The 15,786-nt window shown below is 41.4% G+C and overlaps 3 protein-coding genes across 3 annotated transcripts; 1 reads left to right on the forward strand and 2 right to left on the reverse strand.

Annotated features, from left to right (window-relative positions):
• Positions 1–51: 51 nt before the first annotated feature.
• On the forward strand, positions 52–9,883 carry LOC145911787 (uncharacterized). The gene is made up of 5 exons (XM_082999229.1): positions 52–216; positions 3,606–6,646; positions 7,229–7,508; positions 7,985–8,171; positions 8,574–9,883. Exons 1-5 carry the CDS (start codon positions 109–111, stop codon positions 9,875–9,877), a joined length of 4,920 nt encoding a protein of 1,639 aa, XP_082855355.1. The 5' UTR covers positions 52–108; the 3' UTR covers positions 9,878–9,883.
• Positions 9,884–11,255: 1,372 nt separating this feature from the next.
• LOC145892386 (ficolin-2-like) lies at positions 11,256–12,308 on the reverse strand. The gene is made up of 4 exons (XM_082982005.1): positions 12,237–12,308; positions 11,927–12,023; positions 11,493–11,589; positions 11,256–11,418 (listed from the first exon to the last, which is right to left on the reverse strand). The coding sequence occupies exons 1-4, from the start codon at positions 12,306–12,308 to the stop codon at positions 11,256–11,258; spliced, it is 429 nt and encodes a 142-aa protein (XP_082838131.1).
• Positions 11,289–14,746, reverse strand: LOC145892541 (cochlin-like). Its single transcript, XM_082982019.1, has 9 exons — positions 14,671–14,746; positions 14,000–14,155; positions 13,303–13,428; positions 13,100–13,249; positions 12,886–13,005; positions 12,237–12,583; positions 11,927–12,023; positions 11,493–11,589; positions 11,289–11,418 (listed from the first exon to the last, which is right to left on the reverse strand). Exons 1-4 carry the CDS (start codon positions 14,744–14,746, stop codon positions 13,191–13,193), a joined length of 417 nt encoding a protein of 138 aa, XP_082838145.1. The 3' UTR covers positions 11,289–11,418; positions 11,493–11,589; positions 11,927–12,023; positions 12,237–12,583; positions 12,886–13,005; positions 13,100–13,190.
• Between the last annotated feature and the right edge of the window lie 1,040 nt (positions 14,747–15,786).

A 15,786-nucleotide genomic window follows, 5' to 3' on the forward strand; every position in this document is an offset into this window, starting at 1 on the left:
TTCTTAATTGTATCCATAGTAGCTGTCATTTTCTTTGTGTACTTCAGTGACTCAGTGAAGTACAATTTCAAAAAAAATACTTATGCTTACAAGTATTATTTTTCCAAAATGTGTGATCTTTGTGCGGAAATTGCCAAACAGCTGTTCCAGCCTGAACTCAAATATGCAGATGTTATAGCAAGTTTTAGAAATCTGCCCAGTGACAAACGCAAAGAGGTTAGTTGCAAGTCCATTTTCTGTACCAGTCGTTCAGGTTTAAAATATTGTCACAAATAAGTTAAAAAAGGTTTCTGTTGCTTTATGTTAATGTGCTGAACTTAAACATACCATTTTTTTAATTTATAATCCTAAATATATTAAGTTTTGTAACAGCTATGAGAGGTTATTACACAATAGCTTCATTTGCAAAACATTATCTAATGGGTCATTTCATGAAACCATATGGCCCACTTTTCGTATGCTATGTATCACATCCTGTCACCAATATGGTGTATATTTATTGGTAGAATGAAAAGTTGAAACACTAAGCAAGTTGAAAGCAAATCAAAGAAATTTGCCCTTTCAACATGCACCAACAAAACTTTGGTGCCTTCCAAAAGTCAAGTAAAGAGGCACAGTGTTGTATTGGTATATTTTTAAATAGTATACCCAAAACAGCATACTTTTGCTCACAGAGCAAAACTTTTCACTGTAGCTGTTGTTTATAGTGGCAGCATTTTAGTGACCATCCTCTGTAAAGGTGACACTTTCTATTGTAATAAAGGTCAAACGGTCACCATACGGTGTTTGCGTTATGTAAACCGGAAAAGGTTAGTCAGGATAGAACAGGCGTTTCCTCTTGAGGTCCAGCAGCAGGTATTAAATAAGGTTAGACATATTTTGAGGTGACTCGTGTGTACGGTTCGGCAATGCTCGCTCTGCAAAGCAATGTTGTCCTTGAGAAAGGGTTGGTAATCACCAGTAAAAAAATCGTCCTGGACGTTTGCTATTGCACTACTTGCTTCTGTCGCAACGGCGGTCTTGTTTGTTTGTTTAATACAATTAGGCCTACAGTATTCTATTGCACTTCGACAAAACGTAGTTCTGCCTTTCAGCGGTTTGTGTACATGCAACAGACAATAATTATTGACATGATTGGCGGAATACATTAAATCATTGATATTGTTGATCAACTGTGCAATGTTGCGTTTGTCGAGTCTTACCTGTGACATAAACGAATTGACTAAACAGGGCAACTGGACCCAATAGAAGTGCAAAACAAACAATTTCACGTGGCGACACGTTAACTTCTAGTTCTTGCAGTGTCGCGTTGCAGTCAACCTGTGGCTGGGAAAAAAATATATATACGCGGGCTGGCCCATTTATACATTGCTCTGTCACTTTTGTTGCCTTCACGATTATGGAGTGTTAACACAATTGCCATACAATTCACATATTGCCTCTCGCTCAATGTTTAAACTTACTACATGCGCACATTCTTATGAATAAAATCTTGCACGCAAACAACAGCAGGGACTGCCTGCAAAAAATGTATTGAAATAATATATTAGGTATTGATTTACAAAATAGTATTTATATAACCATAACTTGTCAGCACAAAATATTATTTCGGTCATGCGTTTTACTGTTATTAGAATTTAATGTAAAATACATTAACGAAATAATGTTGCGTGTTCACAAGTTGTGGTTTTAATATGTTATTTTAATACAAATTTTGCAGCCAATCCCGGCTATTGTTTGCGAGCTAGACTTTGTTCATCAGAATGAGCGTAGTAGGTGTAGACGTTGAACGAAAGGCTATGCGACAAATAACACTTGTACGTGAATTTTATTGTAATTGGGTAAAAAATCCATAAGCGCAAAGGCAAAAAAAGTGACAGAGAAATGAATGCATGGACCATTTTGATTAAAGCCCAATTCTTCTCGGACATGACCTCTTGCAATGCCAAGCCTAGCGTTACGTACTGACTGACCTCAGATGGATTAATTATGGGGTTGGCTTACGACGTCCGGCTTTTGGGTTAGGAATTGTAATTTAGGAATCGCAGTTCAATATTGGAACTTTCATCTTAAAACGTTGTGTTATGTTGTTAATGCCATTACACCTTCGTTCTCAAGCATCGTTAGTGTTAATTGTGCATGGGTTTATGTATCAGATAATTTTCCAAACTTAAGTACTAAGCCAACCCCATAATTGCTGCCCATTCTCCAAACCATGTGCGTATGGCGTCAGTCAACAGGTAACACTTAGCTGAAAGCCTACCACGTAAAACAATCAAATATAATCCAAAGACCAAACACAAGAAACGCATTGAGTTATTGCATGTTTCATGGCTTGCAAAAATTCTTTAAAGTTAAAAATCATTGGCCTGGAGAAAAACGTTCCCTGACATAAATTTTTAAAAAAATTTAATAAAAATATAGCTAGTTCTGTTACATAGAATGAGCAAATATTTCATTGTATTGTTTGTAACAAGTTGGAAATGATTAACAATTAATTTTTATGTTTCTACAAAAAATGCCGCAATGTATTCCTCATGCAAAATTGAACTTGTGATTCATTCCAACTTATCAACATTATTATGCGCAGGGTAAAATTCTCGGTGGTAATTTTGTCTTTCCACTTGCTTCTGTTGCCATAAGCTACTGAATGGTGTAGCTTTGCAGTTGTCGATTAAATTGCCTGTACTTCGCACTTCCTCCAAAGTACCATGAGGTTTGCAGGCTTGGCAGCCCAGGCATTGCAGCCTAGCTTGATCAGCCACTTTTTTGCTGACAAGACGGAGCAAGATTTAAAAAATCAAGCTCCAGGTGAGGTTTGAACTCACGAACCTGGGCTAACCAGGCCCAACGCTCTACAAACTGAGCTAGAGGAGCTCAGTGGTTTCACGGGGTATGTGATGGCCATGGTACACTGGTGCGCAAGCGCACAACTTGCCAGGCAACCTTCACATATACGTAGGGGATCATTACGACCTTATCAGATAACGCAGTAATATTTCATGCATTGGCAGGATCTCCCCACTGCGCAGGTCCTTGCTTGGCGATAACAGCTATTGTATCGCGATCATGAGGTTTGCAGGCTTGGCCTGAAATATTACTGCTTTCTCCAAAGTATTCATAAAATTTCACTTGGTACAAATTACTTATTTTTGTAAAGTGATCGTCATCAGGTTCTATTAAATGAAAAACCCGAGTCACGAAATAATTAAAGAGCTCTGAAATTGACAATGTTAAAAAAATACTTAATTTTTTTGAAGTTGGAACGTTACAACTTCAATCAATGTTGTTTAAGCTGATATACTGACCACAAGTTTCAAATTCTGTTGACTTTCCACTATAATGAGACAAATTGTACAGATACTTTACCAGCAACAAAAGCCAGCAATACAGGTTATGATTTAAGCCATACGCTTTACTCACAAACAGAGTTATAATCCAGACATGCGTGCCAGGGGTTAGCGACCCCTGGTGTTTTGTTTTGTAGCTTCTGGTCAAAACGTGCACCCTTGTTCTACCATCAGCAGTCCTCACCAAATATCCTTCTTTCGCATAAAAATACACTGTTACAAAGACTAGTTTGTAAAGAGACATTATCTTTGCAGATCGCCAAGAAACACAACTCATTCGTTGATTGGATAACTTCTTCTTGCAACAAACTTGAAGGTGGCAATGAAGTTGACTTCACTTATCTTCTGCACAAGGTCGTTAGTGAAAAAATACACATCGGTCTGACTGCAATCGGGTCGATGAAAATTAACGAGATCCAGAGCACTCTAATGCATACGACCGAGTTTGTGTCAGATGGACTTCTTACTCGAATTCTCAGTGAGTTTCCCGAGTTCACGGTGACCAGCAGTGAGTCAGGCGACGTAGTCAAGCTTTCCAACTCCCAGCCACAAATGAAAAAGATCGCGATACCGATACCCTCCAGCAGCGATTCGAAGGTGATAGAGAGACGCAAAGACCAACTAAAATTCCTTTTTCGGGAAAAACCCGATGTGATCGCTTGTCTGAGCGTCGATGTAACATGGGAACTTATCATCAAAGCGCATATTTTCTGGAAGAAACATTGCGCCAGTTCGTCCGCTGACCTCACCGCTTGGCTAAGCAATATGACGAGCTGTCATTCGGCTTGTAACTTGTCACAGTACCACAAAGCTTTGCGTGCATGCTTGCTGAAACGCAGCTACGCCTACATACAAGATAAGCCAAGGTCAGTTAAACAGATATTGGAATTTCTGTGTGCGACTTTGGAACGTGTGACGTCAGAATATTTCATTTACGCGGCTTGCTGTGAGAATTGTGACCTTGTAGATGTTGAAAAGCCCGAGGCAAACGCCACAATATCGAGTTACGTGGTTTCAGCCAAAGGAAGTAACTCTAAGAGCAAATCGCGGACCAACACTTTAATCTACGTTAACCCAGGACCAAAGAAAACTCATTTTCCGTTTGGATTGCCGGCGGAATGCCTCAGCAGAATTAAGCCTTTGCTCACAAGCAAGGTATCTTATAACAACCTCGTCGACACGCACAATCAACTGCGCGAAGCCAACCCGAAAGTGATGGAAAAAGCTATTTTCACGTTCGGCTGTTTTCTGGAATTTCTCCTGCAATTTTTCAAGCATATAAAAAGCACGGAAGATTCCGAATTGTACAGCGAGGCCTTGGCGAGACAGTTGACCATCATGATTTGCCAAAAACTGTATTCAACTACGTCCCTTTCGGTTCCGTGGACAGAAATCATCGAAACCTTGGCCCCCACTGGTTTCGCCGACAGTAAATTTATTCATAGAACGCTCGAGTCCAGTTCTGGGCGCTTTTCGTTGGCCAACGGAGCCGTGACGATGATTGATGGAAATAACAAACAGTCCACCGTGAAAAGACCTTTTTCAATCACGGCTCGCGGTCACCCGGTGTTGCAGGTTTTATTTGGTGAACAAATAATCTTCGAAGACCTTTTCCAAAGTTTCCTGAAGCTCTCCGACGATGAAAAGGCCGACCTGGCGCTGCACGGGAGAAGTTTCATCGCTGAGCACTTTCGGAGATATAAGTCTGGAAATTACTGCGTTCATCGGAAGCACATCAACAAACTCATCTTCCAGGAAGTCCTGAGTCTGGTGGAGTCGAGACTAAGCATCCAAGTGTCGCTCGCCCAACGGATCATCACCAAAGGCAACTTGAGCTTTATAAGTTGCGGAGATATTCTCTATTCACTGAGCATTTTCCCATCCAAGATGAAAATAAACGAAGACATGTTAATCATGGGCGACTTTACCACTGTATCCAGCCATCCAGCTGAAACTGCACCGGTTTACGAAGGGACTAAAAGTACTGCTGTATCCGCGGAAGTCTGGACTGCCCAAGAAGTCCATAATATTCTTCGAAGGAGTTCTTCGTGCCAGAACCGAATGGCCGACCTTCTGTCATTTGAACACGGTTTGTCTGAGGAGTATCGGCGTACTCTGGTGGCTTCCTACGGTACTTTCACTCGTTTTATCAATACCACTGTCACTGAAGCATCGTTGTTTCGCGACATCGTTAACAGCGAAGCGGCAAATTGTCTGGAAAGTCGAACCATGCTTGCCAGTGATCTACTTGTGGCGTTGTTCGGTAACAAACCGTCTTTCATGAGCGAATTTGATTTAGTCGACATTCTCAATCAGACGGACTTTGTTATGCTGCAATACGACAGAAGCATCCTCGTTTCACAAATACGCTCTAGCGGAATCGGTCGAATCAGATATTTCGATCAAATGGAACAGATGGTGGTTGAAACTGTGCGCTGTCTGTTCGTGATCGAAGGCTGCACTTTGCCGTTCAACATCATGTATACCCGCGTCAGCAGTTCGGGGAGATTCACCAAACTGCAGCGAATCTATTTGTTCGGGACGTCCCAAGACGAGCTCCAGGAAGACTTGAGCGAAATATTTTTCCGGCGTTTCTTGTTGATGTATCCGGACATGTTCACAGTGCAAGGTGATGATGTGGTTATCGCACCCACTCGTCCGTCGCCGCGACAGTCGACCAGCTCACCGGATTTAGAACTCAACAAATCGTTGACGAAGTGTTGCGACTCCGAACGCGAGAGCGGAGAAGTCAGTGACGGCGAGGAACAATTCACAACAAAGAACCAAAGAAAGCGAGAAACTGCATCTAAGAAGTCTGCTGACAATGAGACCAAACCTAAAAGGAAGAGGCGAAAGCGCAGTTCGCGCTCCAAACAACGTTCGGAAGTGGAGGAGAAAGCAACTGTGCAAGTGGAACCGGGTTTGATACAGGATGTTATTTCTTTGCTTCCTCCAAACCTCATTCAAGACGTGACGATGGGACGTCTCCTTGCAGCCGAAGGAAACCAGATGATCTTTCAATCCCTCATCGACTGTCTCACAACCAGTCTGCTTAACGAAGCACAGCGTACTCTGGTCACAGTTGATGAAAAAACCTGCGAAGCGTTTAAAACGAAAGTTCTGGAATCTCTGGAACCGGCCGAACAAGTTCATGTTGGTAAAGCAAAGGACGGCACTCGTCGAATCGTCAAACTCGTCTTAAAACAGGCAGAAAGACACGAAGAAAACGTTGCAGTTTTTCGACACGCATCCAGTCTTACCCGGGTCAAAAACAAGGATCTCGCCAACTTTATCAGGTAATGAATTCATAGGCTTAACCCGATCCAGCGCATTAGCTTCAAGCAGTTTGGCTGCTTGTCAAACCATTTTCTTTGCAGATAACATTTTTTCTAAGAACATATGTGACAACTGACAATGCACATGAAGATATGACGAGAAAAATAGTATTACAGTCCCTTAACATAATCAAGACCCCCAATACCAACTGATATTCTCAAAGTTACTTTTTATGTTTGTAACATTTGAACGTTTTCAAAACCTTCACATCAAACGAAAAACCTCACTGTGTTATTGTTTCGGTGGGGAATCGCGGCCCAAAACAGTTGTCAGGACTTGGCCTGACTGATCAAAGTAGTACGGAACATGTTTGATTAATATTTATTGGATTTGAAACAAAATCTGTATAAATCACAATTGTTATCGCACCTAACTATGTTTGAACATGGCCGTATGTCCTCAAAGTGTACAAAGACTCCACTTGAGCAGGGCATAAAGCTTTCGTTCAAAAGGCGATCTCGTGTTTGTGGATTAACACATTGTAACACTAAAATACGACTATTGGCATAGTTAAACAGTAGTTTCTTTTCCCTTTGCAACAGAGCGCTCGTGTCGATCCAAGGAGCGGAGATAGACGTAGAAACTGTTGTCAGCGCGGCGAGGCGAAAGTACAGCAAGACAAAGTTGTCACCCCATCTGTCCGATGACGTCATCGCTTGTCAGGTGGTGGGCTGCCTGCATCGCGATCCGCAGATGTTACTTGATCCAATAGAAGCCACGTGCTGCCTTGGAAAACGAGGATCGAGCCCAAGAAACTTACTGGACTGCCTCGGTGACGTTAAAGAACTTGAAGTTGCAACATATGTTTTGCACAGTCTCAAAGTAAGTCTTCTAACATTAGAGCCCTAAACGCTAAATTTTCATCGATTTCATGCAGTTCTTTTTAAGTTTATTTGTTCTCTGTTTGCCTCTAAACTGTTGCAGTGGAGAAACAGATTATTGCTGGTCCTTTTCGTAAAGTAATCCACCCGTTTCTAATCGAATTTTTATATAGTCACGATTTAAATGCGCTTGTATAAAATATACATAGTCACCACAGGGGCCACAACAATTTTGCGTTAGAAACGTCGTATATTTAATTAGACGTGGCTATAGCATTGAAAAAAATAGGGGACAGTGCATCCTGCGCTGTATACCATTTTCCATGGTTAGTAACTTTCTTTCCTTACACCACAATCTAAACATAGTCATAAATTTAATTTTGCGCAACACCCTTATAGCTACCTTATTTCAAACCTTTATAGCGCACTCACCTAATACATTCAGCAAGTATTCTTTGTTTGTTTTTACTTTTCTAGACTGAACACAGCAGCGGAGTTACTTTGGAAGAGCTGACGGACATGGTGATAAAACAATTCGGACCGCGGTTGAAATTAGACAATGGACCTTCTCTGCACTTGACCGTGCGATATCTTGTGTTGGACGCCGAAAATGTGGGATTCACCAGCGCTGGGAAGATTGCTCCACTTGGAAACAATGTTCCAGGTAAGTCGTTTAGTTTTCAGGTTTAATATACGGAAAAGTGCAGTTAGAATTGTGATGTATAGGTGTATTGTCAAACATAACACGGCGAAACAACAGTCTTCATCAGTAAACGTTAACGTATCTAGATGAAATACCTACATTGTAAAAGGGGCTCCCGTGTGTAGACGAACTTAATCTTACGTATGTTAACAGTTTGCGATTGCATTATGCAAACACGTAGTAGACATTCAGCATTGGTAAGTGACGCAACGTTTGGTCAGTAAATGTCCGTTGTAGTTGGCGATTTAGCCATTAAAGCACCACTTGAATCTCCATGTAGCAACATCGCAAACCTCAGATAAGGTTTAAACACCGAAAAGCATTAAAGTGAAAAAAATCCGTTTCGTAACATGTTCATTGTAGACAACGACATCCCAACATCACCGTACAGCGAAAACGAGCAAGCCACGAACATCCACAGCACGTATTCCTCCGACAAAATGAAGGAACCTATGAAAACGAGCAGTTACATCCCGTCTGACTCAGCTGGGGCGGCAAGTGACGTCATTCGTTTGGAACCCCACCAGCAACGAGACACGCGACTCTGCTCCACGGTTGGAGTTGAACGTACCACTAGCCGACCACACGACGCAAACCCTCCAGCCACGAGGAGCAACTTGTTTAAACCGATTGAGCGCAAACTATCTGGCGAAGAAGCAAAGGAAGCTCCCAGCAGTACAACGCACGGTGTGGAGTTGTCACCGCAGCAGCAGAATGTGGTTTCGTGCAGTCGGGAATCAATGCACGAGGCGCGAAAGGCGAAACGACTCGACAGAAGCAAGAAGATGCAGATCTTCCTGGTGGAGTTTTTGTCCGGCAGAAACTGTTGCTGTGAAACGGACGTCGTCGTTGAAGCGACTCGAAAGCGATTTTGCGAAGAGCGTTTTGCGCGGAGCTCATTGGCGCTGGAGGCGTACGTGCGCGAGTTTGTGGCTCTCGGAAGCGACCAGTTTGCCTTTGGAAATCGTTACGGTGACGTCGGAGTGACGTGGACATTCTATCGACCGCATTGCGCTGTTACAACCAAACCGGAGTTGCCACTCGTAGGTTTGGCGAAACAGTTGATCGAATTTCTCCAAGTTCATTTACTCGGTCGCTCTGGTAACAGGGACACGCTGGATGGTTTGTGCCAAGCCATGTCACAGCGTTTTGCAGCCAGACTCGAAGCTGTTCACGAAAGTGAAAGGCTTCCAATCTGCCGTACACTGATACTGCTCTTCTGCATACGAAACCTTGACAAGTTTGTCTTCTCAAAGGCTGAATCCGTACTCGGCCTTCGTAGAGAAACGCTCGAGAAGACGGTGCAATCGCTCGGAGCATCTATGACTCCTATGTCGCCGGCAAGACGCTCTTCTTCGGAGGAGCAACATCCAATCGCAACACCATCACAGAGAAGCGAGATCAGCAATAAAAGCAAAGCTGAGCGTCGCAGAGAAGAGGCCGTAAAACTGGTGGCGGAGATTTTGACCAGGAATGGGCCGTGCGGCAAAACACACCTTCGAGATCTGTGGTCGCGTCATGCCAACGACGAGGTTCGGAAAGTGCTCGGCTCGGGCGTCTCGTTCCTTCTCGATCTGCGGAAATTCGATAAATATTTTCCCGCCGGGGAGGACGGGCGCGTGACGCTGAACGAAATCGAATATCGGCGCTTTTTAGAGCAGATCTAGTTCCACGTTTATTTACACGAGTTTCACGTTCGTTTATATTTCTATTCGTTTGTTTGTTTCTTTCTTGTCAAAGATACGGAAAATTGCACTAAGACTGTTTGAACATACAAAATCGTTGTTGCCAGGAGCAGCAGATTAAGCGGCAGGGTTTTACACAGAATGGTTTTATGGGGCCACAAACGGTGTCCGAAATGGTTGCGTTATATTATTCATTGTTCATGAATAGGCTGAGGGTCTTGAAATTACTGTATGGGGGCCACAAAGCATGAAAGTTTGAGAACTACGTACCTGGATCACAATATAACCGACCATCACTGGCCAGTTCGCGCGTGTCTACTGCTGGACTACATATAGTGACCTACGTTATCTCAATTCATTAGGTTTGCGGAAGAAAAAGGTATTAAAAAGTTTGAAAACCACCAGTCTAAGCCTAAAAATATACGTGGAATATTCGTGAGAAATAGAAACATTTACATACCTGAGGAACTAAAATCGTTTGTGACCGTCATGTGCTGGGCTGTGTTCGGCCATCGCAAGAATAGTGATTTTCATTCTCAATAGAAATCAGGTTTCGTACGAGGTCAATTTGTAACCGCTAAAGCCATAACGTTTTTTTTTTGACAAAAGAGCATCTGCCAAAAGACTGACTCCCTGACAGCCCTTTGTACTTAGAACGTTGAACTCATTACCTTACTACATCGTCTTTGCTAGAGTTTCCCTATGAAGTCCACTAATGCTTGTGCACGCTATGTCAAACTCTCGGTTGGCAACCAATCATTTATTAGCATGCATACATTTTCACTTGGTACACAAATTCTGGTCACCATTCTCATGGTCCATGGAGATATGCAACGATCATTTGGCTTTTCAGCAAATGCTTTAGGAACATTCTTTACATCGCAACGATATCCAAAGTCATGTAAATTCCAAACCAAGTTTCCGGACGATAAGTAGAGTGCACAACTTCACATACATAGACACATACATTGAACGGAATGACATCAATCGCAACGCACTTTCATCGTAAATCTTTTGATAACGTAAACGTTGCGATACATGCCCCATTGTATTGCACGAGCATTTGATCTCCATACACCATTTAGGTTTGTATAGTAACAAGCATTGAACCACCATCCGCCTCCGCCACCGTACGAAATTGAACAGGAATCCCCTCTAAACACAAACCAAAAAGTTAAAGATCGACACTTGTGGTCCATTTATTTACGGTCATTTTCCCCTTGTTTTTTTTATATTCAGTTTTGCAAGACTTATTAGATAGCAAATATCGGTTTTCATTAAAAAAACGACAATTTTATGAATTTCGTTGGTTAGTTGCACAGTTTAAAATGCCACTGCTGTGTTGCACAGTTGCATTATTTTATTCTCTTCCAACGTACGAGGAATCGTTGTCAAAATCTTTGGTACTAAACATCTGGTTGTTTAGATTGTGGTTCGACATGGAGTCACCGGCTGTTGATGTTGGGACGTAGCCGCTAAAATGTAGCCTGTAATTATCTGACTCGGGTCCAATCCAGAAGACACTAAAAAAACAAGAAATACAGCATAAGCAATTGCTCGCTTTGTCGTTTACTGGTGAAATTATTTGCATCCAAACCTGTATTCGGCAAAAGTGTAGACTTCAGAAAAGTCCCAAAGTTCAACGAATAATCGACACGTTTTGCTTTGCGTCAATGCCCGAATATTGTCCAAACCTAGAAGGAACTTTTATTCAGACATGGTTTATGTCTCATTATCATTACCGTCATGCAATCAAATTCAATTCGTTATGCATCTGAATTCATTTTCATTGGAATAAAAATGACAGTAATTTTGTAAGCGAAGATTTGAACAAGCAATTAGACTGCGTGCGCAAGAGTGTTTTAAATTAGAGAAGAAACAAATATACCAATATTTTACTCTGATTTCGACAAACCTGAGTTAGGATTATGTACGTATGTTCACTCTGCCATTCTTTACAACATTATTAGTGTTTATAACTCTTTGAGGGATGCCCGGATTGTTTAAGACGCAGACAAACACTAAACCAACCTATCCAAAATTCTCCTCCCACGGTTCCGAAGCCGCTTTGATATTCGACCCAAGGTCGACTGAAGGACACACTTCCGTCTTCCCGGTGCTGTATCACCTGCAAAGTTGTGCAGAAAATCCTAAGATTTTGTTGTGAGTTAATACTAGGAAAACTAACTGCAGTGCCAAGAAAAAACGACCCTTATTTATTGTAGCAATTACGAGACATTGTGTTCCATGCAAAAAATATGCTTAATTGTTGGTCACGTTTCAAACGAATTGGAATCGAGGTTTAAAATCATTTTGTTTCTGAAGCTACTGTAATCTTTACCGTCCATTCGTTGTCACAAATCACTTGCAGTCCGGATTTGTCGAAGAACAATCCTGTAAAGTTTTCGTTCATACACTTAAATTCTCTCAAAATATTAACTAATTAATGCCCACAAGAACCTTGAAAAAATTTAGAATATGGTTTGTGATGGTATTTTGAATGAACATTGCTTGTTTGTTTCAGGGGTCAGTAGTATTTCAATGATTGTTTCGAGATTGAAAAAATAATTTAGGAAAGAAAACACCTCCGTTGAAATCGTCAAGCTTTGTGAACACATGCGTAACCATCGATCAGTTCCACGCAACTACTGTTGTGAGTGCAGTTGTTGTCAGGGCATTTTGGAAGTCCTTGAAATATTGTTTCCTATTAACACCTGGGTTTGGTCATATTTCGGCTATTAATTTTCGGGGGAAACAGTAGGCTACTCTTCGTAGGCACACGTAGGTAACTCGCAAAAAAAAACAAGCATGAGAAAACAAAAGCAATATTTTTGTCGAATAAAAGTGTGATTATTGGTTCTAATATATGATGACGTATATCACATGTCATTGCCCTAACTACCTTAATCGCAGGTTATGGTGAAAATGTCAGAGATGGGAACAAAGAAAAGGTAATATTTTTATTTTTAAGGTGCAATTGAATTGTGTACTTTTGAAACTGAACGCAGCATCCGACGTAGAAGAAGATTCGCTTGTGATTCCGTTGCTGGTGTTGCCTTTGTAAGAAATTTGACCGATTTGCATGAAAAATTTCACGACACCTCCTTCACCTAATTAAATACATGAAAGAAGCGCTTGTGTATTGATTGACGTCACATACACGTCATATTCTCGCGCACACACAAGCAGGAAGTCCACAAGCACCTTTTATTTGCCCAGCGTGCATGGCGGCGCTGCACACAGACGACTGACTGCTGTAAGTATCTGAACCAAACACTGGTTCCTTTCCGCAACCTTATGGACATTCGACTTCAGTGATTTTCTGAGACGAGTTTCCTTGTGTGGCACATGTCACTGCCACATAAAACAGGTTTATAGTATGAATAAAACGTGAAAAAATAACTTACTGTCAAATGAAAACGTGTCACCACTTGCAGAACACGACTCACTCTTCACACCACGTAGCGTTGCACCGCTGTACAATTTATTATTGCGGCTCGGATTTCGGTAAACCGTAACCAGACCACCGTCGTCTGTAACACAAATCAACACCACTATTTGCTGAAATTTTAAACAAGTTTGTTCAAAGTTAACTCGTAAAAAACAAGAGGGGTCCAAAAAGGCACAATCGCCTCTTTGTTTTAGAACAGTGTTTCCCAACCGATGGTACGCGTACCACTAACGATACGCGACGGCATTCCATGTGGTACGCGAGCACCTTTCCTTAAGTCGGGAAAGTAGTTTGAATTTAAAAAACCGCTAGTGATCTCAAAAGGTTTGTTTTCATCCCCTAGGTTACTTTGTAACACTCAACTAGGTGGTACGTGTCGAAATTGTTTTACCTCCAAGTGGTACGCAACCACAAAAAGGTTGGGAATCACTGTTTTAAGCGGTATTCACAAAATGATTGTCTTAAAATTTTCGTTGAACGCACTAGCGTGCTTTCCTCTGATGTAAGTTTATTTTTGCGTCCAGCGCCGGAAATCGCCACTGTTACATCACAATGAGTTTTGGATCTTAACTGGTATTCCCATAGAAAACTTATGGATCTATCCTCGGCAAGAACGCATACGTGTTTTAACCTTTTGTTTCCAACCACTTTACCTCCAATCCACTGATCTTGCATTGCTGCCAAGCAAACAGGTCCCCTGGTGTAAATCCTGTTTCCACACAACGATGATTGTTGTCTCAAACAGCCGGCAGGACACAACACGACTGTTATCGAGTATACGAGGTCGGAGAACTGTGTGTCGCATGTAACTGAAAGTGTTGGAAAAGGAAAAGAAGACACATATCTTGGAAAAAAGCATATGGTATGACATAGCTCCGTGCATACATGGGCGCAACATGTTTAAAATGTTGACACCATGCTTACACTTCGCGCGAAAGGAAAGAAAAAATATACTTATTGCATCAAAAAGTATTTGGAGGGTGATGAGATGTGTGTTGTGCGTAAACAACTTGATATTCATTGTCTTTTGCCACGGATTCATATTAAACCCGCCATGCGTACGCTCGCAAAATTTAAACTTTCACGTTTTTAAACTTACAACAGCCTACTTCAAAAATATGTTCTCCTGATTAAGGTTGTTGCATGAAAATCGAATAAAATTATTGGTTTTATGTTGCCGTTAGAGCCATTTTGGTTAACTTGTGCATGTGTAAATGTTTTGCACGGTCCCCTTCGTATTGTGTGTACACTTCATTTCAGAAAAAAAATGTACTTAGTCGTTTTAAAGCACGCCTAAAGGTAGGCATGTGCTGACACTTCTTACCTTCAAAATTTTGGGCAGCAAGAACAGCAGCACCAAACGTACATACAAATAATACTAGTGTGATCTTCTTTGTCATCCTTGAAATGTCTATTGAACATAGATTACACTTATTAACATTATTAAACTTGCCGTATCAGTCTATATGTGATAAATTCTATTGTAAACAGTACACAAGCTTTCGCGATTTTCCCTCGCTTCCTCAGGTGTAAATGAACACAATACAAAAGTCAGTCTTTTGCAAAAAAGTGCCAATCAGAGAAAGAACTTATTAACATATACGTCAAGCATAAAATGTATATGGCAATCAGCAGAGTCACCAGCATTGGTCTTCGGTTCTAATGTCTTGCTATTAATTCTGTGTAACTTCTGAACAGCGTCAAGAGGAAATGATACCACAGACCTTGCAGGAGATAGAAATGACGTATAAGTGGTTGGTTTCATAGGCATTGTGTTGTGTGCGCAGATAAGGAACTGGTCCTATTATGACATTCGCAATATAATAGACCAATCGATGATTATGTACAAGGATGCAATATGATTTTAGCTTATATGCTTCGGCCAAAAACTGTCTGTGCCCTTTCGCGTGAACTCACCTGCTCATAACATACGTAAATTTTGCGGTCCATGCAGTATATGATGTTTTTTTGATCAAAAAATTGTTCCCATACAAACGTGGGTTTTCATCCTTTAATGAGCTGGTGTCTGATTGAATCGTTTCATCCCATCAAAGCAAAATAGTGTAAGCATGTTACTGTACGTGGCAGCAGGTTATTTGCTCGACCTGCCATTAAAAATGTAAGTCCGGATACCGACGTGGGAAGTGAAACCACTTCTTCAGAATGCGACTCGCAATGTATTTTCTTGGCCCTGTCACGGATTTACAAAACAAAGCTTCTTGTAACCTAATCGGCCCCATATGGCTCCATATGTGGTATACAACTTTACACCATATGTGGTATAGTTTGCTTGATCAAAATATTGTTAACGTAGAAACACGGGGTTTATCTCATGTACATGAACTAATTTCGTACTATATGGTTCGCATAATATTTGCCATGCGCATATATTGCAAGCGATGTAATGAACAAATGTGATAATGAAAATGGCCTTGGTCCT

The sequence above is a fragment of the Ascidia mentula genome, chromosome 1 (genome assembly GCF_947561715.1).
Source record: "Ascidia mentula chromosome 1, kaAscMent1.1, whole genome shotgun sequence".
NCBI classification, from domain to species: Eukaryota; Metazoa; Chordata; class Ascidiacea; order Phlebobranchia; family Ascidiidae; genus Ascidia; species Ascidia mentula.

What these genes read in the sequence shown, in the direction of transcription:
- LOC145911787 (XM_082999229.1), top strand. Translation starts at nt 109, where the DNA reads ATGTGTGATCTTTGTGCGGAAATTGCCAAACAGCTGTTCCAGCCTGAA. An exon ending in ATGTTTTGCACAGTCTCAAA is followed by an intron (nt 7,509 to 7,984) that starts GTAAGTCTTCTA and finishes TTACTTTTCTAG; the next exon opens with ACTGAACACAGCAGCGGAGT. An exon ending in ACTTGGAAACAATGTTCCAG is followed by an intron (nt 8,172 to 8,573) that starts GTAAGTCGTTTA and finishes TGTTCATTGTAG; the next exon opens with ACAACGACATCCCAACATCA.
- LOC145892541 (XM_082982019.1), bottom strand. Translation starts at nt 14,746, where the DNA reads ATGACAAAGAAGATCACACTAGTATTATTTGTATGTACGTTTGGTGCT. An exon ending in GCAAGATCAGTGGATTGGAG is followed by an intron (nt 13,429 to 13,999) that starts GTAAAGTGGTTG and finishes TTTGTGTTACAG; the next exon opens with ACGACGGTGGTCTGGTTACG. An exon ending in TGACACGTTTTCATTTGACA is followed by an intron (nt 13,250 to 13,302) that starts GTAAGTTATTTT and finishes TTTATGTGGCAG; the next exon opens with TGACATGTGCCACACAAGGA.
- LOC145892386 (XM_082982005.1), bottom strand. Translation starts at nt 12,308, where the DNA reads ATGAACGAAAACTTTACAGGATTGTTCTTCGACAAATCCGGACTGCAA. An exon ending in TTTGTGACAACGAATGGACG is followed by an intron (nt 12,024 to 12,236) that starts GTAAAGATTACA and finishes ACAACTTTGCAG; the next exon opens with GTGATACAGCACCGGGAAGA. An exon ending in TACACTTTTGCCGAATACAG is followed by an intron (nt 11,419 to 11,492) that starts GTTTGGATGCAA and finishes TTGTTTTTTTAG; the next exon opens with TGTCTTCTGGATTGGACCCG.